The 23,019-nt window shown below is 43.5% G+C and overlaps 8 protein-coding genes across 8 annotated transcripts; 2 read left to right on the top strand and 6 right to left on the bottom strand.

Annotated features, from left to right (window-relative positions):
* Positions 1 to 754: 754 nt before the first annotated feature.
* Positions 755 to 3,031, bottom strand: FA14DRAFT_162221 (GWT1-domain-containing protein). Its single transcript, XM_025499483.1, has one exon. It carries the CDS (start codon positions 2,835 to 2,837, stop codon positions 876 to 878), a length of 1,962 nt encoding a protein of 653 aa, XP_025353399.1. The 5' UTR covers positions 2,838 to 3,031; the 3' UTR covers positions 755 to 875.
* A 386-nt stretch (positions 3,032 to 3,417) lies between these two features.
* FA14DRAFT_162220 (uncharacterized protein) lies at positions 3,418 to 7,707 on the top strand. Its single transcript, XM_025499482.1, has one exon. The coding sequence runs from the start codon at positions 3,825 to 3,827 to the stop codon at positions 7,632 to 7,634; it is 3,810 nt and encodes a 1,269-aa protein (XP_025353398.1). The 5' UTR covers positions 3,418 to 3,824; the 3' UTR covers positions 7,635 to 7,707.
* Positions 7,708 to 7,727: 20 nt separating this feature from the next.
* FA14DRAFT_174722 (uncharacterized protein) lies at positions 7,728 to 8,609 on the bottom strand (the record flags this gene model as incomplete). The annotated part of the gene is made up of 2 exons (XM_025500554.1): positions 7,728 to 8,513; positions 8,583 to 8,609. 2 exons carry the CDS (start codon positions 8,607 to 8,609, stop codon positions 7,728 to 7,730), a joined length of 813 nt encoding a protein of 270 aa, XP_025353397.1.
* Positions 8,610 to 8,871: 262 nt separating this feature from the next.
* Positions 8,872 to 9,657, top strand: FA14DRAFT_157776 (putative RET3-coatomer complex zeta chain; the record flags this gene model as incomplete). Its single annotated transcript, XM_025497917.1, has 3 exons — positions 8,872 to 8,905; positions 8,975 to 9,437; positions 9,501 to 9,657. 3 exons carry the CDS (start codon positions 8,872 to 8,874, stop codon positions 9,655 to 9,657), a joined length of 654 nt encoding a protein of 217 aa, XP_025353396.1.
* On the bottom strand, positions 9,373 to 12,292 carry FA14DRAFT_192123 (uncharacterized protein). The gene has a single exon (XM_025501922.1). The coding sequence runs from the start codon at positions 12,117 to 12,119 to the stop codon at positions 9,798 to 9,800; it is 2,322 nt and encodes a 773-aa protein (XP_025353395.1). The 5' UTR covers positions 12,120 to 12,292; the 3' UTR covers positions 9,373 to 9,797.
* A 744-nt stretch (positions 12,293 to 13,036) lies between these two features.
* On the bottom strand, positions 13,037 to 13,327 carry FA14DRAFT_115253 (uncharacterized protein; the record flags this gene model as incomplete). Its single annotated transcript, XM_025496100.1, has 1 exon — positions 13,037 to 13,327. A coding segment is annotated over one exon (291 nt), but the record flags the coding sequence as incomplete, so codon positions are not given.
* Positions 13,328 to 16,437: 3,110 nt separating this feature from the next.
* FA14DRAFT_157773 (uncharacterized protein) lies at positions 16,438 to 17,019 on the bottom strand (the record flags this gene model as incomplete). The annotated part of the gene is made up of 1 exon (XM_025497916.1): positions 16,438 to 17,019. One exon carries the CDS (start codon positions 17,017 to 17,019, stop codon positions 16,438 to 16,440), a length of 582 nt encoding a protein of 193 aa, XP_025353393.1.
* A 1,741-nt stretch (positions 17,020 to 18,760) lies between these two features.
* FA14DRAFT_192121 (uncharacterized protein) lies at positions 18,761 to 19,907 on the bottom strand. Its single transcript, XM_025501921.1, has one exon. The coding sequence runs from the start codon at positions 19,806 to 19,808 to the stop codon at positions 19,035 to 19,037; it is 774 nt and encodes a 257-aa protein (XP_025353392.1). The 5' UTR covers positions 19,809 to 19,907; the 3' UTR covers positions 18,761 to 19,034.
* Positions 19,908 to 23,019: the final 3,112 nt, after the last annotated feature.

The following is a 23,019-nucleotide window of genomic DNA, read 5'->3' as shown; positions in this document are numbered from 1 at the left end:
TCCAACGCAAAAGATTGCTTATTTGGACAGAATTCGAACGCAATTAGATGAGACGAGAATTGCCTATCGATTGATGGAACAAGAACGAAACAAATTACACAAACAATGTCGTGAATTGCAGGAGTCAGACAAAAGTCCACAGATTGGACAAGCCCCACTAGCAACGCAAAATAACAATGGTCAACCTCTGGATGAACGAGAAGCGGCGAAAAGAGCATGGCAAGCACGACCAAAGACGAGAAGCTCACGATCATCGAGGCATAGTGATTCTTCCTCACGCTGGCCACAATTGCGAGAGAGACCTTCACGTTCGAAGTTGTTGCCAGCACACAATTATACAACAGAGGATGTGCCACCTATTCCCGCGCAGTATCACCATTTAGACGACGGTCAAAGTGATGCAGGTGAAGGCACTTCTTTGCTATCCAACGGGACGACGTTATTTGAGCAATCACAAAATACCACATCCGTCGACCTTGGCGAAGCGCCTAAGAGACGTTTTCTTCGACCGCAAAAGTCGAATGGGTCCATGAATGATGCAAACAGAGCCTCTCCCGTTGTTTCTTTGCCTTCCATCGATGCTTTAGCATGGGAATTGGATAAAGAGAATCTCCTTGCCAATTAGCATCAGCAATGTTAGGCAACACCGCCTTCTCCCTTTTTATGGAAGCATTCACTTTCCAGTATCTTTCGGAATAAAAAAATTCCAATGTACGATCACATACCCTTACTTATTTGTACAATATACACTCTTCTTTTTTGTTTAAAATAAGCATGACCTTCTTTCCAATGATTAGTGACAGGATGATGTAAGTGTACAATTGAATAGAGGAAACTTGATCCACAGAAACACAAGAAGGAGAGTCGCGGCAATCTCATATTTTCAATTTCCATCCTTGTGATTGAAATAATAAGGCGATGCCTAGACAAGTTAATAGGTAAAGCAATAAGACAAACAAAGCAAAAGAATTGCTAGCAAAGATTGTTTGTATTGAAATGTTGACTAAGCCGGTCAAAAGATTTGCAAGCAAAAAGACGGTAAATGCTTGAGCATTCAAAGCATGAAAAAGGGAAGGCGTCTTTGCTAACCCGGCTTCAGTCGTTGGACTTGAGCTGCCGCCATTATACGTTCCTCCGTCACCATTCCTTATAGCTGATTTGCCTTTCTTGACTGCAGAAGATGATTGACGCATAGCATTCTCGTCTAGCGGCTGCAGCAACACCATGTAGATTGCAACATATGCTAGCAAGAACGAAGTGTTGTATGCAACCACCCAAAGAACATATGGAAGATTGGCTAGCCTTCTACTGACTTGACCTCCGGTTGCAAAGCTTTGCAGGTAATAAGCACCCCACCACAGGACAGAATAGCTTATCAACAGCATGGCAAGCTTATCCGTCTTCTCTTTCTCTCGTGAAGCCGTCAGTCTTCTATAAGCAAGGTATGGATCTCGTGGGAGAATGTAGTGCCCTGCATCAAGGCCTAGCAAGAAGATGGCCAAATATCCAGGCAACGATGTCAGACCTTCTTTGTTTTGTGCAATCAAACCGATCCTGCTAATATTATTCGAGCTTGCCCAAAATCCTAAGCTTGTCATTGATAGCAATGCTTGATGTAGCACAGACAAGATGAGTCCAATCGTCGAAAATCTTGCTATTTTCGCAAACGGTCTCAAGACAGTTCCAAAGAAAGGCAAAAGAGCCAAAGTGATAAAGAAGTTCCAATGAACGCCGTATTCCGAAACGTGCTCCGGATAATCCACACCTTTCACCATGATGACGCGAATACCACCCAAAAGAATCATCGGCAAACTCTTTCGAGCATCTCGCAGCAATTGAAGACGCATCGGCTTAAATCTTTGACTTGGCGATCGTAATAGGGGTGCTGCCGAGATGATGCCTAACGAAAAAACAAAAGATCCCACACCTAAATCCATCAAACTTGTTCCCCACGTTTCACATTTTGCAAACTCTCTCGGGAACACTTTGAAATCGACAGCTAGAATACAAATGATCGTCATGAGCATCATATGCGATCGATAAACTGTCAAGAATGGCTGATTACGAGGTACAAGTGCGCCAACCTTGATCGCTTCTGTTGCAGATCGTTCACTTGCGAATTCATGTTCTTCTCCCGGCAAAGGTGCTGCTGAGCGGGCAAGAGAAGGCGATGAGCGATGAACGATCTTATTTCGTGCAGGTGTGGTTGGTGGAGTGAGAGTGGTAGAACGAGAAGCATCGCTGCTGCCTGGTGCTTCAAAGCGGGTCGGAGGATGTGCAGAAGCAGCTGCAGCTTCGGCAGATGAATCGATTGAAACACGAAATGGTTCGGCTACGATAGATGTATGGTTTTTGGCTTCTTGATCTGCACTGATTGAGAGGCGCTCCCGTTCTTCGTCTTCATCTTCTTCATCGTCAGATTCTTTCGACCAATGCTTGGATTTTGGTTGTGTTCCATTTGGAGCTTCTGTCGAGATTTTGGCTGGGTGGAGTAAGAGGATCAAGACGCTCAGACCGGCAAGTCCTCCATTGAGTAGAATCAGATGTTCTGCAAGAACAGTACAAGCCAATACAATTGGAACCACCAAAACAATGAATTCAATTGACCAGGTCTGCAAGCGTTCCGATAGCAATGATGAATTGTCGTCTATTTTTCTCTTCCTAGAATCCTTCCCACTCTCTATATGACTTGTCAGCCCTCGATTACGTAGAACTGCCCATAAAGTGTAGGTTGTTAAAGCTGTTATGCTAACAGCATTTATTTGAAATATTGATCCACCTTGTAATTGCGAGACGAAAGCCTCTTTTGCCTCTTTGTAATCTTCGTAAGATGTCATCTTTGAGAGTGAAATCTATTGAGAGGTATCGTGTTTGTTGTTAGTCTATATGTCAATGTATGACCCCATCTTTACTTGTCATGTGATGATGATGATGATAAAAATGAGAAGAGGAAGTGGTTGAATAATAATGTCGGAAATGGTTCTTTTTCTTTTAGCGTACTTGGCTCCACTGCAATTTGATTTCCAAAAACTGCCTCGGAAACGCTTGGACCTTTTCTAGAAAGAAAGACTAGCGCGTGAGTATATAAACTTCTGAGGCATGCTATGAGTGTATCGTGTTTTCTCTCCCCTCTTTTAACATTCAATCTATGTCATGTCATTGTCATTGTATGCTATTGAATTGCTGATATGCATTCATTGTTGCCATCTTCCTTAAGAAGTGTCATTGCAAGAATCGTAATCAAATAGAAACAGCTGTTACCTTACTCGACGCGTCGAATTTGATTTGATTGAACGAAAAACAACAACACCCAACACTAGAGTGATAAAGTGCCTTGCTTATTGATTATTCCGAGAGAGCATATAAAGTGTTCCTTTTGATGCAATGCATGAATACAAACGCATATCGGCGCAATCACTTCCGTAGCAGCAACTAACATCGCATCATCTTCCTCTTTTGAGTGTATCTCGATCTTCCTTTCCACCTTCATCGCCAAGATTTGTAACCATTAATACGGCTCGATCATTCACATCAACTCAACACGCTCTATTCTCACAGCATTACGGCACCGAAAGCGCGGCGCTGCACAGACAACATTCTTTCCCCGTCATTCTTATTTCGCTATAACCCGTATCTTCTGAGTTTGTTGCAAATTAACTCAACATCAACAAAACGGCAATAGAAAATTCTTCAAATAAAATCAAACAATCTAGTCACAACATCACGATCGCGGCGAAAGAAGGGAAATAGAGGAGGCATCTCAAGTGAGAAGAAAGCAAAGATATCTGATCGACGGTGTCCGCTCTCAATCTTTGTAAATCAAAATGACAACTCCACGTAAGAGCGGTTTGCCTGTCTTTGCAGCTTCCGGTGATACATCCGTAGATGGATCAAACACTGCCCTTCCAAAGATGATTGCACGAAAATCACTCGTGGGACTACGTCAAGCATCTATAAATGAAGCAGAATCCTCTACTACGCCAAAGAGATCATCTATACAAAAGAACATCATCGAACCAACTCCTACTACGCAAAAGATGAAACGGAAACTTGAGATAGGTGATGAAGTAGTGGCAGAAGTGAATGGTACACGATACTTCGGCGTTTTACGACATTTGGGACCGGTATCCTTTCGAGCAGGCGAGTTTGCAGGACTTGAATTGATTGGAGGAAGTGAAGGCAAAGGAAAGAATGATGGAAGCGTTGATGGTCGTCAATACTTTGCTTGTGAGCCAAACAATGGAATGTTTTGTCCGGCCGCAAAGGTAAAAGTCGTTTCTTATGCACCTGTAACAGAAGCCACTGCTCGTCCACAATCAGCAATGTCATCCAGATCAGGACGATCTTCGGTTACCGATGATGCCAACAGACCGCCATCTGTCACGCCTGGCAGACCAAGATCCAGTATGGCCTATTCTGCCTTGCCCAAGCCTGCTGTGACTCCTGGCAGACCAATGTCTCGAACCTCGATGGGAAGACCAGGTTCTTCATTGTCACAGACGCCGACTGCGAAAGTACCTCTTCCTCGCATGTTACCTCGAAAATCTTATGCAGATGGACTTGCTGATGAAGAAGGTAGAAGGAGAGCAAAAACATCAGCAGAAGAAGCTGCCAAAGCTGAAGGTCGAATCACTGAGGGTAGTCGAGCTCATCAGTTCCTCAACATGAGCGCAAAAGATTTGGAGGCAAGAAGACTCAGAGGAGCAGCAACGCCAACGACAAACATGAATGGTGGTAGCCCATTGAAAGAGACACTACTGGGTGCTCACAAGACTGCACCAATCACCCCAAAGATTCGTACTAGTATTGGTTCCTCACTGCCTACTGCATCCTTGGCTCATGCTACACCGAAAGCTACAGCAAAAGGCCGATCATCTCTGTTCGGCCATGCAAATAAAGCTACAATTGCCAACGGCAAGATGGCACCGCCCTCCGCTGCCAGTCCTGGCTCTCCTGTACAAAGAATACCAAATGCACTCGCTCCGCCATCTGCAAGCACCAACTCTTCCAGCACTATACCACGTACACCCCGTCGATTATCAAGCGCAAGCGGAGGTACAAGCACTGCAGTTGACGAAGGTGCCGATCAAGATGGAGCGAAAGAGCGTAATAGAAGTTTGTTGGAAGCTATGGCTCTTTTGACGCCTGCCCAAAAGGCGAAAGATATTTCTCCCTCACTTGAAGAAATTCCAGCGTTGCCAAGGGATACCGATTATGATCCTGATAATGTGTTCGCAGGAGCAGGGCTAGCATTAATGCCTGATGACGGAGAGATGGTCAATGGCAGCTCATCCGTGGATACTGCTATGGGACATGCAGTCATTCCGTTAAGCCTGTATGAAGAGAGCAATATGGAAATCACACATCTCAAAACAGAATTGGCGCAATTACGTTCTTCAATGCAAGAAGCAGAAGAAAAGGCAAAGAATGCGCAAGACATTGAATTGGAACGAGCAAAGATAAAAGCACGAGAAGAAGAACGAAAAGAAGCAGAAGAAGAACGGAGAGTAGAAAAAGAAGATGAACGAAGGAGAAGGAAAGCTGAACTTGATACAAAAGAAAAAGAATGGAAAGAGAAAGCAGATGGCATTCAAAAAGAATTACGCAAATTGCAGGATGAACATATGCGTGTACGGGAAGAGCACGAAAAGACAAAGACCGACTATGAGTCGAGATTGAAGGACAACGAGACATTGGTGGAAAAGCTAAAGAGTACTGCGGGAGATCCTAATGCAAAGAGTAATGAGAGCTCTGGACAAATTCAAGCGAAAGACTTGGAACTGTCGCAATTGAACGAACGTCTACAGAGATTGGAGAGCTTACGCGAGCAAGAAAAGGCTGACCTTCTGAAAGAGATTGATGAATTGAAAGATGCAGGACAAGAAGCACTTGATTTGTACGATCGAGAACAGGCGATAAGCAATGAGCAAATAATTGATTTGGAGTCGAAAATGCATTTATTGGAAGCAAAAGCGCAAGAAGCCATCGCTGATGCCTTACGCGAGCGTGATGAAGCCCTGCAAGGAATGACTAATGGCGGACTTTCATCGGTTGCCGAGATTGGTCAACGTAGTCTGGAAGAACAATTAACTCAAGCACAATCGCGAGCTATGAAATTGGAAGATCAATTGAGTGAAGCAAATACGATCATGCAACAAGAACGTGAAGAGCACATCAAACGAAAAGATCGATATGCTGAGTACGAGCAAAAGTTCAAGAATGATAAGGCTAAGCTTAAGTTGCACATCAAGCAGCTCGAAGAAGCAGACTCAGAAAAGCAATTACGAATCGATAAACTTGTGGAAGCATTGGAAGAGTCTAGATCTGCTCTTGAGAGTGAAAGGAGTGAATTGGAAGCTTTGCGTGCCGAAGCTATGATCATGGGCGAAGGACCTGATGGAAAAGAAGTCAAAGCATTAGAGAATGGTCGATTCGAGGCTGAGATTGAACGTCTCAACGGACTGTTGGAAGGTGCACGATCAGGCAAACGGGAAGCGATTAGACAAGTTGAAGAACAACGTAAAGAAATTGCCGATCTTCATACTCTACTCGATGATGCACGATCTCATTTGGAGAGCGAAAGACAGGGTACTCACAAGTCGTCTGCCAATCTTGGTGTGCCGGCGAACAATCGTGCTTCTATGGATTCACAACATGGCAGTCCATACATGGCTTCTCCTATTCCAGAATCAGAAAGTGTTTCTCCAATGATGAATGGACAAGGTGCATCTTATTCACCTAGCATGCATGCTTCCAAACGATTCTCGACTGCCAGTACGCAAAGTAGACGAAGCTATGGATCAGGAATGGGTGGTAACAGCATGTCCTCTTCCGAAGCAATGGCAAAGGAAATGTCAGGCTTGCGTTCGATCGTCAATACGCTCAATCAAGAATTGACAGAAGTAAAGGTGACAAGCAAACAGCAAGAACGTGAATTACGTGCTCAAATTGAACACTTGAAGAATGAATCACGAAGATTCGAATTGCTTGCAGCAGATCAGGGTGCCAAATCTGTTGATAGTCAAAGTTCTGCCAGTGTTGAAGAAAGGCTAGAATTAGAGACGAAACTACGTAATGCCGAAGAAGAAATCGTTCAACTAAAGAAAAAGGTGCAAGTGATTGAAAATGCAAAGCAAGAAGAGATCGAAAAGCTTAACAAAGATATTGCCGAATTGGAAGCATTGTGCGAAGCAACTGTTTGGAGACGTGAAGAGCAAGAAGCCAGAAGGGAAGAATTGGAGAGAAAAGTTGGTAAATTGCAAAGGCAATTGGATCGTTTACAGCAAGGTGGATCGTTGGATACTGCCAGTTTAGACGATGATCAATCCAAGTCCAAAGAAGTGGTCAAGAATGGTGAAAAAGAGCCATCACGACACACTGAATCGATGAGCAATGGAAACTCCAAATCTTCATCAGCACCTTCTCAACATTCCCGCGAATCATCCGAGAAGCACACAACAGAAACGCCCGAAATTCCAACTGCACAAAAGCAAGCTCCACAACCTCCTAATCAACCCGCACCTCCTGCTCCTGCACCGAAGGCTAATGCTACTTCGACGACATGTGCTGAATGCAACGAAGCCGGCCATGCGATGGACGATTGTCCTTATTTGAACGATGATGTCTTGTTCTGATGAAGGCTACCTCCACAAATAATAAATTGTATCATATGTTCACAAATCCAGCAATGAGATTAAATATCAGCACATTATCGCATTGAGATACTACTACATCCTTGGTGCATTGAGCTTATTCTGTCCCAGAACCCTCTCTACGGAAGCTCTGAAAGCTTCACTATCGACACTCTTTCCCATTCCCGTCAATCTTTGTTTCTGGACTTCCTTCTGCCGCAGAATGCGTTTTTGTTCCTTTCTCTCGTTCAAAGCTTTCAATGCATCTTCATCCAAATCTGCCAAATCATCATCCTCATCTTCATCTTCTTGTTCACGTTCTAATGATAAACAAGCCGGATTTCTAGCAACGAATTCGACCCAAGGACCACGACTGATTTGTGCAAGAACGCCAGTCGTTGTCATTCCACCTGTGGCAGGAATACCACCTCCTCCACTGAATGTCGCAGCCGAACCTATAAAGCCCGATCCACTTGTCGCACTTGGGGGTGCACGTCTTGTTGGTGCTTGAACCGGATCGGTCAACATGACAAAGGTGTAGTTTGTGAGAGTTTGTAGGTGAGCAAGTGTATACGTTGAAGTTGAAAAGCTATGAAGGGTTTCTTTTGATGGATTTGATCCATCTTCTGTATTTTGAGGACTTAGCTTTTTCGTCATATTTCGTAAAGAGAATACCAGGCCGTATACCAATTTTGCTTGTTCGGATAAAGGTAAGATGGCATTCTTGCCCCCTGCTTTATTTGAATTATCAAGCGTATTGGCGGAAGAGGAAGAAGTATTACCTGTGTTTTGTGTATTTCCTGATCCTCTATTGTGATAGTATGACCAATCAGCATGAAAGACAAGGGTACAATGTCGATCATAGATCCACAAGGACCATACCTATTAAAGCAGAGAAGAGTCATTTGTCAGATTGCACATGTTTCCCTCTTCTCAACCATCGATACATACCCTTGGCTGACCACTTGATCCTGACATGATGACTTCTTATGGTATTTGCAAAGAAAGAAAGCATATCAAGTTCCAATTTGTTGATCAATAAATGCTAAATGCATGGACCAAGCAGAAGGTTAAATCCCCGCGCTACAGCAGCAGAACCAAACAAGTGCAGTGCATTCTTCTTGTGCGTGTCATTCTCACACGTGTGAGTGCTCAAGTGCTGCTCTCTGTAGAGTGCAAGCACGGAAACATGCTTCTCACCTTCTTCTTCCATCTGACCACCACGACAGCATAACACATAATGACGAATCTAACACTTTATACAACAACAGCAGGTGAGTATGATACACGTAATACGTAGAGAACATTTCGCTGACAATCCTGCCTTGTTCGACCTTTAACAGTGCTATTGCTAGATGTTGATGGAAATCGCCTTCTCGCCAAATATTATCAACCTCCTCATGCACCTGCACCACCCCCAGCCGGATCAACAAATGCTACATCAACAGCCGCACTTCCCGTTCATAATGCACACGGGAATCAACCGCCTCAATTAAGTGCTCATAATCCATTCGGAACATTCAAAGAACAACGTACATTTGAAAAAGCAATTTGGGAAAAAACACGTAGAGCATCGGGTGATATCATCTTGTTTGACGGACATTTGGTATTGTTCAAAACTTCTCTTGATGCAATCCTTTTTGTTATCGGTCCAGCCGCAGAGAATGAGTTGATGCTTTCAGGTTTGTTGTCATCGCTAAACGATAGCATCACCATGCTTTTGCACGGAGGTCAATTGGATAAAAGAGCAGTTTTGGAGAATTTGGATTTGGTCAGCTTGGCCGTCGATGAGACCGTAGATGATGGGTGAGTCAATCAATGAGATCTGTAAGCAAGGAACACCAGCTAACGATTCTTTTTCCCTTCCAGAATCATTCTTGAGACCGATTCGACTACTGTTTCATCACGGGTTTCCAGACCACGACCTGATGCTACAGATATACAGATCAACGAGCAGACAATCATGAATGCATACTCGAATCTCAAGGAGCGAGTCACACAGAGGATCTTGCAAGGAGGGCTTTAATTTGTTCGCTCATGTATTCAGCACCTCAAATATTATCTCGACAATGTATACCGTTTAGACCACGTGATCACAAAAGAAGAGCTCATAAAGTATTAATTGGTATACGAAATACAGGTGAATTGTTCTGGTTCTGAAATCATCTACGCATAATCGTCCAGCATAAGAAGACGACCTGTTCCGGCCAGTCGAGAAAGGCCTGAATCAGTTCTAGGTCTTCCGTCATTATTTTTCTTCTTTTGATCGGAATCTTCATCATAGAACGAATATCCACTAACGCCAGGCGTTTCATCATCTCCCAAATCATAACCATTTCCTTTGTGTTGATGACTTCCGATCGGTAAGCCGGTACGAATATCACATTCACGACCTTGATGATCGATGAAGGTATGAGTAGTTCTTTCATTGGCAGCACGATAATTCTCAATCAAGATTTTCTTCATCGTGCGTAAATACCATTCCAACGTTGTTAAGAATCTCTTTGTTTGAAGATGTTTACTTGCTGCACAAACCGTGATTGCATCATCTTTGATGATATAACCCAATCCAAAACCGTCCGGAGCAACGGGACCGAAGCCGAACAACCGTAAAGCGGGATTACCACAATTTGAAGTACTCAAAACGGTATGATTGAGAATTTTATAACCTTGATCAGTGAATAAAGCAGGCATTTGAGATTCTTCGTATTTTCCTGCTTTGATCAATTCTTCCGTGATACATTTCAATCCGTACAAATGACGATCGAATCCATGTCCTGTAGCACATGCTTTACTGAGCTTTGTATGTGCATCGCATGCTTTACGTAACCGTTCAATCTTGTTGTGTGAAGTTGTCTCAGGATCGGCAAATGCTTTTACGAAATCCAAAGAAGCAGGTTGAACGGTTCGAATCGCTTCTGTTCTTCCGTGCAAAAATGCTTTTGTCATTGCGGGCTCATACGTTGTTTCACAACGACCATACAAGGTGAAATAAGCAGCTTGGAATGCCATTTGCACAAAAGCATCTGGAGAAAATTTATGACGAGTGATGAAATTTTTACCGAAATCATCAAATTCCATAACTTGACATTCATTTTGACAAATCAAATCGGATAAACGTGTTTCACCAAATTTGATAGCATTTTTTAATTCTTGATCAAGATTCCATTCTAGCTTCTTTGGCGTGGTTGCACGCATGATTGCCTGTGTCTTTTCAACGTCATCCGATTGTCCTGATCCCTTTCCGCCTCCACGAGCATAAGGACTTGTTCTGGCTTGGAATAAACTCTTTGTTGCACTATGAATCGATTTGGCAAATCTCATAATCAATTCCGTATACACATCCGCAACATAACGTAAAACCGTATGACCATCAACACCTGTATGTTCAAAATTGATACCTGCAGCGCCATTTGCACAAACGATGATTTGTAATTTATCATACCATCTGTTTGTACATGTGCCCACTTGAACGCCATCTTGTAATTCGTACGTACCACAAAGCATATTTTTGCATAATTGTGCTGCATCTTCAGGTTCCGAATCGTCCATGCAAACGACAAACAAAGCAGTATCGATCACTTCTAAACAACGGGCATTGTGAGCATGTCCTTTTAGAATATCTCTGCAATGTGACCACGTCTTTCTGTTTTCGGTTGATAGAATTCCAACTGCTGCTTGTGCAACGTTGACAGGCTCCGTTTGATCTGCATCTTTTACGATTGATGCCAAGTTGGCCAACAAGGCTCTTTCTGTGAGAAGTGGTTGATGTTCTTCATCCAAAGCGTCGAACCAATAAAATTGACCTCTTCTCATTACGACGACATGTCTAGCATTGGGCGTAGAAGACATATGACAGCCGTCTTGAGTAGGAATACGTGAGGTTCCGAACAAACGTGTATATTGATACATGTCCAAAGGTGTTCCACGAACAGAATCCGGTTCCAAAACGCCATGACGTAAATCATGAACGAAAGTCAAGCTTGCCAAGATTAAACTTGCTGCTCTCATCAATTGATTACCACGTGAAGGTGTTGGATCATCTTCCAAGATGAAGAAAGGGTTTAAATTGAGTACGACTGAATCACTTGTGCTCAAATAACTTTCATCCCACCATTGTTCGATGTATGATGCTTTATCTTCTGCGTATTTCTGTAATTCGACTTGCAGTTTTGGACCTTCGTTTTGTAAGAATTCTTTGACAACTTTTTCAGTACGTTGAAAATCTTCTTTTGATTGAAGTGCTTTAAGTGCTAAAAGGTATCGATCACAACTTTCTTCTAATTTTGGAATGGGTAACTTTGGCAATTCATGTTGTCTTGCAAACGTTTTACCGCCTCCTTTACCTTCTTCTTTTAAACCTTTTGTTTTAAGTTCGATCGTTGTTGCATTTTGCTTACCTGCTGCCGATTGTGTTGGAAGTGGACCTGATTGACCTCCATTTGCACCAGGTGCAGGTGTTGATTCAGCCGTTGCTGCAGGTGCCATGTTTGGTTGGTTGTGAGAGAGAAGAATAGATGATGAAAGTGCAATGTATGCTTATCTTTTTATATCTCTTTCGATCGGACAATCCGTTCCCCCCACAAAAGATTGATCCAATGATGATGAAGGGAAAAGGGTGAGCTTGGCACTTCTATCAATACCCCAAAAGTGCCTCTTTCTTGTGACTTTCGGAATAGCCGTATTCAAAATGCACACCCCCGCACGGCTTAAATGCCTCCACACTTTTTATTAATCGTAAGCGCGGATCCTTTCCTTTTGCTCGCTGAACCAAACACTAGGCACCGCTTCTGGGCCCAGAAACACTCATAGACGTATGTGTGTGGCTTTTTGGATGCCACAATATCCGAAGCAAACACCTTCTCCAACTTCTTCATCATACTCTTCGGAACTTCCGATCAAGGTCACGAGCAAGATAAAAAGAATCAAATATACTACATCATACATTTCAAATGGGGAAAAAGTACGCAAAAGTATAAAAAACAACAACAAAAGAATTGAAAAGAAAAACTTGTAAAAATAATTATCGGTAAGCTATATATATAATGAGAGAGAGAAAAAAAAACACCATAGAATGTGAAATAAGAGGAAAGATTCTTGTCGGCCACTAGTATACAGATATGATTGCCCCCTTTCCTTCATCATAAAACGTGACCTTTGAACCTAGCTTCTTTACGCATGGCCATAGCCGTTGAACCTGCAACAGCATCAGCGGTAGCGTTTGCAGAATTGATATCCTGTTGATCAAGAGAAGTAGAATTGGTTTGAAACATTGATCCTAATTCAACTCCTCCCATTTCATGAATTGAAACATTCTTTGGTGATCCTTGTTCACCTTCAATAGTTCCATTTTCAGATTCGCTTAAACGTTGTGCACATCCACCTGCTCCAGCATCGTTACGTAAATGTCGTGAAAGTGCATCAGCTCTTGCAAATGCTTTTCCGCAACTTTCACATGTATGTGGTTTAACGCCCGCATGTAACTTTTCATGTCTGCTCAAATCAAAACTTCTTGCAAAGCTCTTTCCACAACCAGGAGCACGGCATTGATAAGGTCTTTGTCCTGTATGAGATCGAATGTGTCCATTCAAATTGAACTTTCGCGTGAACGTTGAACCACAACCCGGAATAGGACAAACATGAATCGCTTCATTCTTTCTTCTACTGGCACTTGCAGCTTGTGTTGCACTCGTAGTCACTTGTTGAACGATCGGAATAGCAGTTGTGTTATTGCCGTCCATCTCATAAGGTGAAGCACCCATGTCTTGTACCCGATTGGGATGTAATGCGGCATAGGCAGGCGAATCAGTTTGTGAATAGACTTGATCGGAAGGCGAGTAGCGCATACTGCCGTATCTGTTCATCATCGCTTGCAGTTCCTCTTGCGATCGGGGGTATTGCGAACCATACAGATTCAAATGAGGTGCAGTAGAGAAACCTGCATGAGCGGGAACGCCCGTATCAATACGTGCCAAGCCATTTCGATTGGTTGCAGATGTTGGGGGTCCCATAGACGACATTCCTGGTTGGGTATTGGGTGGGGCTAAGCCACCATCAGGTGCAGTAATGCGAGTCAAAAATTCATGAGGATTTGACATTCTTGCTAATTGAGAAAGATCTTCAGATTGTGCCAATCGCGAATGACGTCTACCACCATGTGCACTTCGACCTGAATGAGTTCTTTGAAGGTCTGTAAGCTGCGTACCTTGCTGTTGAGCATTTTGGAAAGACATCTGATGTCCGCCCGAGGATACCGAAGCCAAAGAGCCAGAAGATGCTGTTCTGCCATGACCGGGATACGGTGCTGCACTGCCTCTTCCACTTAGGCTTTCACGTTGACGAACAGGACCAGAAGCAGGATTTTGCTGATATTGTAGCATCTGTTGATGATACATATTATCTGCATGTTGTTGCTGTTGCTGCTTTTGCAATAATAAAGGATCCATGCTTGCATTGTTGATCGTATTCTGAATTTGTTCAAAATTTTGTCCATGTCCTGTACCATCCTGCAGCCCGAGCGCAGCCAATTGTTGCATTCTTCTCTGTTTAGCAGCCTCCGTTGCCCAATCAACACCAGATTGCATCGCAATAGGTGTTTTGTCTGTTACACCACCTGGAACCACAGTATATGGAGGTGGTGAAGGAATATCATCACCTTGCAAGACACCGTCTTCCTTGTAAGACAGACCGAAATCTGAATTGGATCTTTTGCGTGGACCAGTCTCATTCACGCTGCCCGAATCACGTTCTGCTTGGAAGCCCATATCCACATCAAGGCGAAGAAATTTGCGTACACGATCATAGGAGTCCTGTCTTTTAGGATCTTGTTGCTGAATCTGGTGAGCATCACCGGTAGAGGAAGAAGGTCGTTGCTGGTTGCTGCCTAAAGAGGCTTGTTGATTCGCCAAGGCAGCATAAGGCGCAGCTTGATTATCACTATTCATGAACGATTGTGAAGCATTTGTTCCATCTACCATCCATTCTTGCTGAGATTTTGATGGGAATTGAAACCCTCTTCCACCACTACTTCCAGATTGACTATGCTGATTTTGCTCAAAAGGTACCGATGAATCGTTGATGGAAAGCATCGGAACGGGCGCATCATTGCCTGCACCTGGAACAGCCGTCGGATCATGTGAAGGTAAAGAATACGTGTATGATGGAAAAGAGGCATTTTGTTGTTCTGCATTTCCCACTTCTGTGCCATCTTCCTCAAAAACAGGAGTAAAGTAGGGCGCCTGCAACTGCGATTTCTGCGGCGCAGATTCATTTGACAATCGAGATGAATCGCTCGGATGAGAGACCAATACAGAATCGTTGATCGTCATTCTTTGTCCTAAAGTTTGCATTTGCTGAATTGCTGGATCTCCTTCTCCGTTAGGCGATGAAAATTCTGCACTTGATCCAAAGGATGAAGTTCTTGTATGAAGAGGTGATTGAGTTGGACCTAGCAAGGGACTCGCTATGGGACTTATTATTGATTCGTTACGTGCTTCTCGATAACCGGATTCGTTTGAAAATGCAAAGGTGGGTACGTCGTTATTCTGTGAATTGCTGTCAACGTTTGCAGGTGTTATAGTTGACTGTCGATGTTGCTGTCTTTGCGAATCTTTTCCTGATGTTTGATTGGTTAAGACGGATTGCGAAAGAAGTGCTGCGTTGAGGTGATTATAGCTATCTGCCGTATCAGGATCGTAGTGGAAGCTGGGTATAACAACGGCCTTTTCTATTCCAGGAGATTGATCATCAAAAGCGAAATCTATTCCGTCAATCTGCTCTCCTATTGATTGTAAAAATTCCTGTTGATCGCTCAAAACGTCAGAGAAGTCTCCCACTGAATTGTAAGAAGGCGTGTAAGGTCGATTGTTTGGATCAAATAGATCAGTATTCGGTATCGATTCACTGTTGGATGAAGAAAGAAAAAGGATCAGCATTTAATCAAAAGAGGTTTTTTCGATTTGCCATCTTACCTTGTAAGCGTCACCAGTGGCGCAGAATGAATTGCTCCTGATGTCGAACCTGTTTTTGAGGTGTGGAAAGAAGGAAGAAGAAAAAGATGAGAGGGGCGATGTGGTCAGTCCTGTGTCCGATTTTGCCTTTTTAAGTACGAATGGCAGTGTTCTATTGGGGCTGCAAACGGATTTCTCGAATGGCTTTTTTCCAAACTATTGAAGCTAGGGGCAATGGCGATCAAACACGCCTTTTGGTAGCTCTTCAATGTGGATATGCGTAACCCAAGGGCAGCCACTTTGAAAAGATGTTCGCGTAAGATGGCGCATCTTCAAAACAACAAGTTGGCCAAGGTTTGAAAAACCACAGCCCTACACCCCCTCTTTCGACGAAGCCGTCCGAGAATGGTCCTGGTTTCATAGCCTCGAAAGGTCCCACTTCGGTGATTCGTCTCCACTTTTGTGGTGAAGCGAGGTGCACGATTGGAGAGATCCCGAAACAAGTTGGCCGCCATTCTGCCAACATACATGCAGCAAATCAATTGGCGCCAGATGCATCAAGGACCTTTACGTCGCAAATTGTCATGCGGATATAGAATCCAGCCGACCAGATCAAGATCTGAATGAACCACAATTTGAAACGGGAAACACACAAGTGTCTCTCGTGCGTGAGTCGATCTTGTTTCGCCTTCAGTCGGCGCTTCATTTACGCCATCTGGAAAAACAAAACATTCGGCGAATTGTTCAAGCACAGCCAATAACGCCCAAAGTCTTGACAACGAGTACGCAATCATTTTTGGGAACGTCATCAATTGTGGTAAATGGGTGAAGCGAAACCGAATCCATAAATGGCTCGCTTAGTCCATCATCTGTTCGCCCCATAAATGCTCGTCTTCGTACGAATGAATATCGAATATGACCCTCCCATTCGGGGCTTTCCTTACACTACACAAAACACAAAACTCATACTCACCCCATTGTGCTTCCGGAGTCATCATCTCATTTCCCGTCGTCATTGTCGAGTCAGTCGGGGCAGAAGTGAAACCCAATTGTTGTAGCATCATCGTATCTCCCATTGCGGCAGGCGCACTCTGTATTGTTGATTTTGACGTCATGCTCGATTGAGAATATTGGGATTGCGTATGAATGTCATCCATCTTTCTTAATTGTTGTAATTGTTGTATCTGTTGTTGATTGATTCCATATATTTCATGACCGTAAATGGATTGCTGTGAATTTGAATCGATGTAGCCGCCGGATTGTGATTGATTTGTGGCTGTATTACCACTTCCTACACCAAGCGAAGGCTGTGAAGAATTAAAATATTCATACGTTTGTGATAAATCCGAAGTAGCACTGGTCGATTGACCATTTGAATGTTGACCGCCAAGAGAAGAAGAGGACATTGAGGAAGAAGAAGCGTTCCCTTGACCGTCCATTGCGTGTATGCGCGGATGATATCTATGTCCTTTGGACGATGCCTCTCCACTCGCTCAAGATATTTTGATTAGACGAGGAACTGGTGGAGCAATTTCGGTCCAAAACGATCCGCTTTTCCCTGGACTGTCAAGAAAGAGTCACAAAGAGGCGGTGTTGCGATAAACGATCCAACAAGATGAACACTTCGCCACTGTTGTTTAGCAGGACAATGGAGAGATGGATGCACTTATTTATCTTGTCGCGCGATAATTGAATAAGTTTCGATGATGATGATGATGAGGTTGTGAAGCGAATCCTATGTGTCTTTTTTCAGGTATAATAGGAAACGTCGATCGCTGTTTGGTTGATCTTTGTTAATGATGAATATATTTAGCCAAGCCGGAATAAGAATGAAGAGGAAGAGACTACCTAAAAATACGCACGCCGGTCTTGTTTGTGTAGCGGAGGGACCGAACGGAGGACAGAGTGTGTGTGTGCGTGCAAGCAAGCAGCAAGATCAGCAAGCATGCCTAGTGCGCTTCAAACAAAAAAAAAGGAAAGTGTGATTGAGTGAGTGAATGTGTGCATTTTAATTAAAAAGAAAGGAAAATTAAAGCGGTGCAAATGTGTGCGCAAACGCTTCTCATCCAAGCCAACTATTAAAACGCTAATGTATGCTCAATCGATCAACCACCATTGTTGCATTGTACTTCTGAAAGATACAGGTGTGATGCCACACTTACATCTCTCGTACGCTCGCTGATTAAAATACTCCGAATTAAATGAAATCATTGTTCATTGATGCAACAAGATGTCCGATATAGATTATACACGTTTTTGTTAGCAACAAGAATCGATTGAGAGGTATCAGTCGGGAATGTCGCCACCGTCTTTTTATTGGGAGATGGTATCCCTCTTTTCCATATGCTGAGTTGCAGAAATGTTGTCAAGAGTACAGAAAGCGTTCCTGCACCAAAGATCAAAAGGACCGGTCAATTTTAAAATGTATTTTTTTCCGCGGCTATCCAAAAATCCCCTTTTGTGTCTCTCATTTATATTTCCATCAGGTCTTGTGCTATTTTTGGCAAAGGAAAAAGCTTCGATGCAGATCTGCTATTGTTCAATGAAGTTCATTTCCCGTTTCCATTATTTTATATCCCCACATTTGCATCTCTTCAACCTGGTGTACCCGCCGCCGGTTCAAGCAAAGAAAAACAGTAACTTGCTTGCATTTCCTTGCCCTCTTTTGACGAGGGACCACCCTAGAACCAAAGAGGGAGGTAGATTTGTTGCTTGTAATGGACTTGACAGGGAATTCAAATTCAAATCAGGAACAAAAGAAAGCAAAGGGCGTACGTACAGAAGTTTGACGTTGGATGTAGAATGTGTGAAGTGCAGTACCTGTGTATTTGGTTAACATGCACCAAGTGGGCGTAGTCATGCATACATACATACGTACTAAATTGGTGCAAAAACAGGGACCCGCGCCTCACTTTACGCGCACTTACGCTGCGCCGACTCGCCGAAAAAGCCGACTTGGCAGGTAACTTGACTGCCTGGAAAGAGGTATGCAGGGTTAAGTATCTGCACACCTTTGTTCCACAACGACCGGCGAGTAAAACGTCCGTTCAACCCAACGGCATTGTACAAAGTCACCGAAAACAATGAAGCTTAGTAAGATTCATTCTTCTCTCAACCGATCAAAGTCCGATAAGATTAACAATCTCAAATTCTGACAGTTGACTCGGTATGACGTAATCAAAGTGGACTTTTATGTGAAATTGTGACATTCAAAGGAAGAAAAAGATACATAAAACGTATACGATCAAAAAAGACGACAAATTATAGTCTCTTATTAAGTAGAAGATCGAAAAAAATGGGACAGATAATATTCCCGTAAAGGTCATGAGAAACGATTCCGTTATGAAAGAGAGAGAGATCAGAGAATCATCGCCTTCCTTCAATTAAGTGGAGACAGATGACGGATATAAATTTGCAGAGGGAGGGGAAATTTTAGTCTTCATTGGTGAATGGATCAGTATTTGGAACGACGACCGCTGATGCAAGAGATCAACAATGGAATCACTGCCAAAACTGAAGCGCCTCCAGCAGCCCATGTCATCCACAATGCATTTCCGTAATTAGCATCCAAGCCGGATGTGTTTTGTTGATCGGCAAGACTGTGACGAACTTTGTAGATAATAGCGGTCCAAATTGCTGCACCGACAAAGAACAAAGCTGCACCTGCCAATGCCAAAAGGGCACCCATCAAAAAGGCAAATCTGTGTGCCAAGAAAGCGATCAAGAAGGATACTCCGATCACCACAGTTGCAACAAAGATGATATAATTTGCAGCATTTGAGAATCTTGCTAGGTAGCTTGAATCTTGGAATGTGGATGCAGAAACGGTTTCAGAGACGAATGAACGGTATTGTGAGCTGATATCGGCTTGCAAAACGTTCAAAGGTTGATATTTGTATCCGAAATTTCTGCTACTGCAAGCGATTGTTTTGAAATTTTCGGCACCGGCACAAAAGCTGTACAAACCCCATTTGTATTCATTCTTTACACCATTTCCAGCCAATTCAGGAGCTGCTTGATTGGCTGCAAAGATATCATCTACGTTTACGTTTTGATTGTTTGCATTTGTTCGCAAGGCAGTCTCGAAACCGGTTGTATCCAAAGAAGTAATGTAAATGTTACGTGCTACGATATTTTGTGAAATTTGTCCCATATTGACCAGAATACCCAACACCATGGCCGCAAAGGTGAGGAATTCACCTAAACCGACACAGAAGAATGCTACCATGATTGGCTAACACACTCTAAAGAAGCAATGTGAAGAAATGATGAACGAATTCGCGATGGATGCCAAATGGCAGGTACCGGGTTAGGGGAAGAAGGTGGATGGTGATGGTGGTAGGTGTGTGGAGCTTTTGAAAAGAAAAGGATGACGAGATCTTATCTGAAGAAAAATGAATGAAGGAGAGAAAAATACACACCATAGGCATACAGTGTCAGTCTGAAAAGTTCAGTGGAGAAAAATGGCATAATGCGGAAAGCGAAAAATCAATTTCAGGCTCTAGCGCGGCGCAAAAATCTTTCTGTTCAAACACCCGATATGCTGAGAGCAAATGCGTTTTGGAAAAGCGGTGTGGAACATACAGAGCGTACACAGCCTCTACTATCAACCGGCTCAAGGAGGAGTATTACAACTTGACTGTGTTTATGCTCCTATTCTCTTCTTTTTCATCTGCATTGAGTGTATCTTGTTCTTGGCAAGTGAAGAAAGCACCCGCATGTTTGACCACTTCAAATCGATTTAATAGTGACGCTGTGGCTATGCAATTCGGGATATATATTTTGTATCGCAGACTAGGAAGAAGGGCGCACAACATACACGCCCTGTTTGGCAAATAAAAGTCCGACTAGAATCGTCTTTTTTGGCCTGCAAGATGCAAATCAGCACACTAAAACAACCAAATCCGAACAAGGAAGAGGGAGGGAGAATATATACTTCAAAGGTTGGACTGGTTTTACCCCTAAGCAAGGCAAAACAACAGTACAGCTCAAAAAGGTGGAGGAAAGGCGTGCAAGCTGTGTTTGTTGGAAAAGAGAAAGCGCTAGATGTTATCTATACGCGATTCAATTTAACTGACTGGTAAGATGCAGTCCTGTCTGTGATCTTTCTTCTTTTGGCGAAACGAGAGCATTACAGGGCCCCTTGTTGAAGGCAAAGTGATGCCACAGGAAATCAGCATGCAATCGTGATCGATTACAGGCACAAACATGTGGCCGGTTTAGCACGGCACTAGTCACCATTTTACCCTACCGCGTGCGGGTTCAATGAAAAAGTGATTGGTGTGCGTAAAAAAATCGACGTCATTTTACCTAGATTGCATTATTCTGATAAGGAAGCATTAGCTCATGAGAGGTGTGAGCGTAAGTGTACAGACAGATCTCAAGATGGTCACCCCAACCTTGGCTTTCCGGCTTGGTCGGCGAATTAAAAAGTATAATGGTGACTAAAATCTTAACCTTTTCTCGATCCTCATTTATTATTTCACATTGGATCTTTGATTGTTTCCGCTCTGACCCTGAATGAGATTTTAGACAATCAATTCCTCTGTCATGGGAATGTGCTCCCCACCGATGATGATGATGCCAATAAGCATGCTCAAGGAGCAAGCCGAGCTCTTTTTAAAGTTTGAGAGCCGATTGCGGTGCCTCCCGCGCCGCGTCCAAAGAACAGGTTCAAGCTAATGCTTGTAGAGGTGATGTTCTGTCAAACAGCCACACGTTATGCCCGTGGTTAACACAAGCAACGGATGTCTAGGCTGTGCGTGCGTGTGTGCATAAGTGCGTATTCTCACCTTCCACGCGTTTGCTTCTACTGTGGGGACAAAGTAGTTCAAATGCATGTAAGCAGAGCTTATATTCTTTACCGATAGAAGAAGACATTTTTTGATTATTCATACACCGGCGGCGGCCTTTGAGCCATGCATTGATAGAAAGAACCCCATAGGTCCCCATCTTATTTCGCCCGATTTTTCCTCTCCCATCACAGAACTCCGGTTCACGCATTCCGTTACCATCCGGCAACTTTTTTCCTTTCTTATTTGCTGTATTAAGCTTTTTCCTTCAAAGCCGGAGAATTCTAATTCCATTTTTATGAGGCGTAAAAAAGGGAGAAAGACACATCAGTCAGCAATCGAGGCATCTGTTTGGCAAGGATTAATCTACGCGCTATAAGCAGAAATAAAAAAAGGGCGTTGGATTCCGAATCAAAAGACGCCTTGCGTAAAAGAGGCATTTGATCAGTCTTTTAGTTGAATATATGCATGCATGCACTTATCTGGGTATGTAAGCTTCGATAAAGTTCAACTTTGATTGGCAGTCAATTACCTTCTCATTAACCACGTATACCTACTTCCTTCTTCTTAGCCATCCTCATCTAACGTCACCTTTACGACTACAACGCTTTCCGAAGCAGGCCGTCTGTCTAAAATCCCGATCGGAAACTTCTACTCTTTATTGCCATCATACGCCTGCGATCTTGGAATAGCTCAGCATTCAAAATTGCAGAGACGCTCGGTATAGGCACCACTCTTTGAGTCATATCCATCATCCATCCAACCCAAAGTGGTCTCTCTAATCAACATCACATCTAGCCGCGTCGCACACGCGCGACGGGTGGATTATCATCACACGATTACGGTCTGACATCCAAGGTGATCGTGGCAGAGGATGTGGACTTCTTTTCATCCTAGGAGATCGTCCAACTGGAGTCTAGACGATCAAGAGAGACACAAGGAAGCGGAAAGAAGTACACATCCAAAGGACCAGCAAACGGCATCCTCATCTAGAATCCCAGAACCTACTTCGCCCATCTTCCGTGCCAATGACTTACATCACATTGACGGTAAGGGAAGGTTACTCCAACGCACCAAAGACCCTCGCATCAAGACCACAAGAGCACATCCGTCATTGTGGCAACTGCAAATCGGAGAAACGAAGTTAGATAGGCGAAGCAACGATGCTAGCATAGAAGAACCAAATGGTCTTTCCACAACATCATCCTCTCCCGCTTCCTCGAGAAGAGCAACCTTGACCGAAAGAGCATCTAGTGCTTCTCCACCGTCTCCCTTTGGAATATCTCACAGCGATTGCTCACCGCCTAGTACGCCTCCTGATACACTTTCAAGTGGTGGCTCAAATGTACCGTTCAGCTCAAGGCGACACTGGAATCTACTTGGCCAAGATGGGAGTGAAAAGTCTGATAGAAAGATCAATGACCCCATCGATACACGACAAAGTGTGCCAGCACCTGCTGAGAGCAATCCAGTCATTCAAGCTTTGCCTAAAAGTTCTTCAAGGAATGACATCTTTTCCGCCTCTAGTCCAAGCATGCGACCTGCTCCACGTTTACCTTCTGTTCCGGTCGACACGACTGGAACGCCTACTCCCGCGACACGAAGACAAGATTCGTCAAAGAAGTCGAACAGACAATCTGGATTCTT

This window comes from Meira miltonrushii, assembly GCF_003144205.1.
Source record: "Meira miltonrushii strain MCA 3882 unplaced genomic scaffold FA14scaffold_4, whole genome shotgun sequence".
Taxonomy (NCBI): Eukaryota; Fungi; Basidiomycota; class Exobasidiomycetes; order Exobasidiales; family Brachybasidiaceae; genus Meira; species Meira miltonrushii.
This window is presented reverse-complemented; position numbering and strand designations above follow the sequence as displayed.

What these genes read in the sequence shown, in the direction of transcription:
- FA14DRAFT_192121 (XM_025501921.1), bottom strand. Translation starts at nt 19,808, where the DNA reads ATGGTAGCATTCTTCTGTGTCGGTTTAGGTGAATTCCTCACCTTTGCG.
- FA14DRAFT_192123 (XM_025501922.1), bottom strand. Translation starts at nt 12,119, where the DNA reads ATGGCACCTGCAGCAACGGCTGAATCAACACCTGCACCTGGTGCAAAT.
- FA14DRAFT_162220 (XM_025499482.1), top strand. Translation starts at nt 3,825, where the DNA reads ATGACAACTCCACGTAAGAGCGGTTTGCCTGTCTTTGCAGCTTCCGGT.
- FA14DRAFT_162221 (XM_025499483.1), bottom strand. Translation starts at nt 2,837, where the DNA reads ATGACATCTTACGAAGATTACAAAGAGGCAAAAGAGGCTTTCGTCTCG.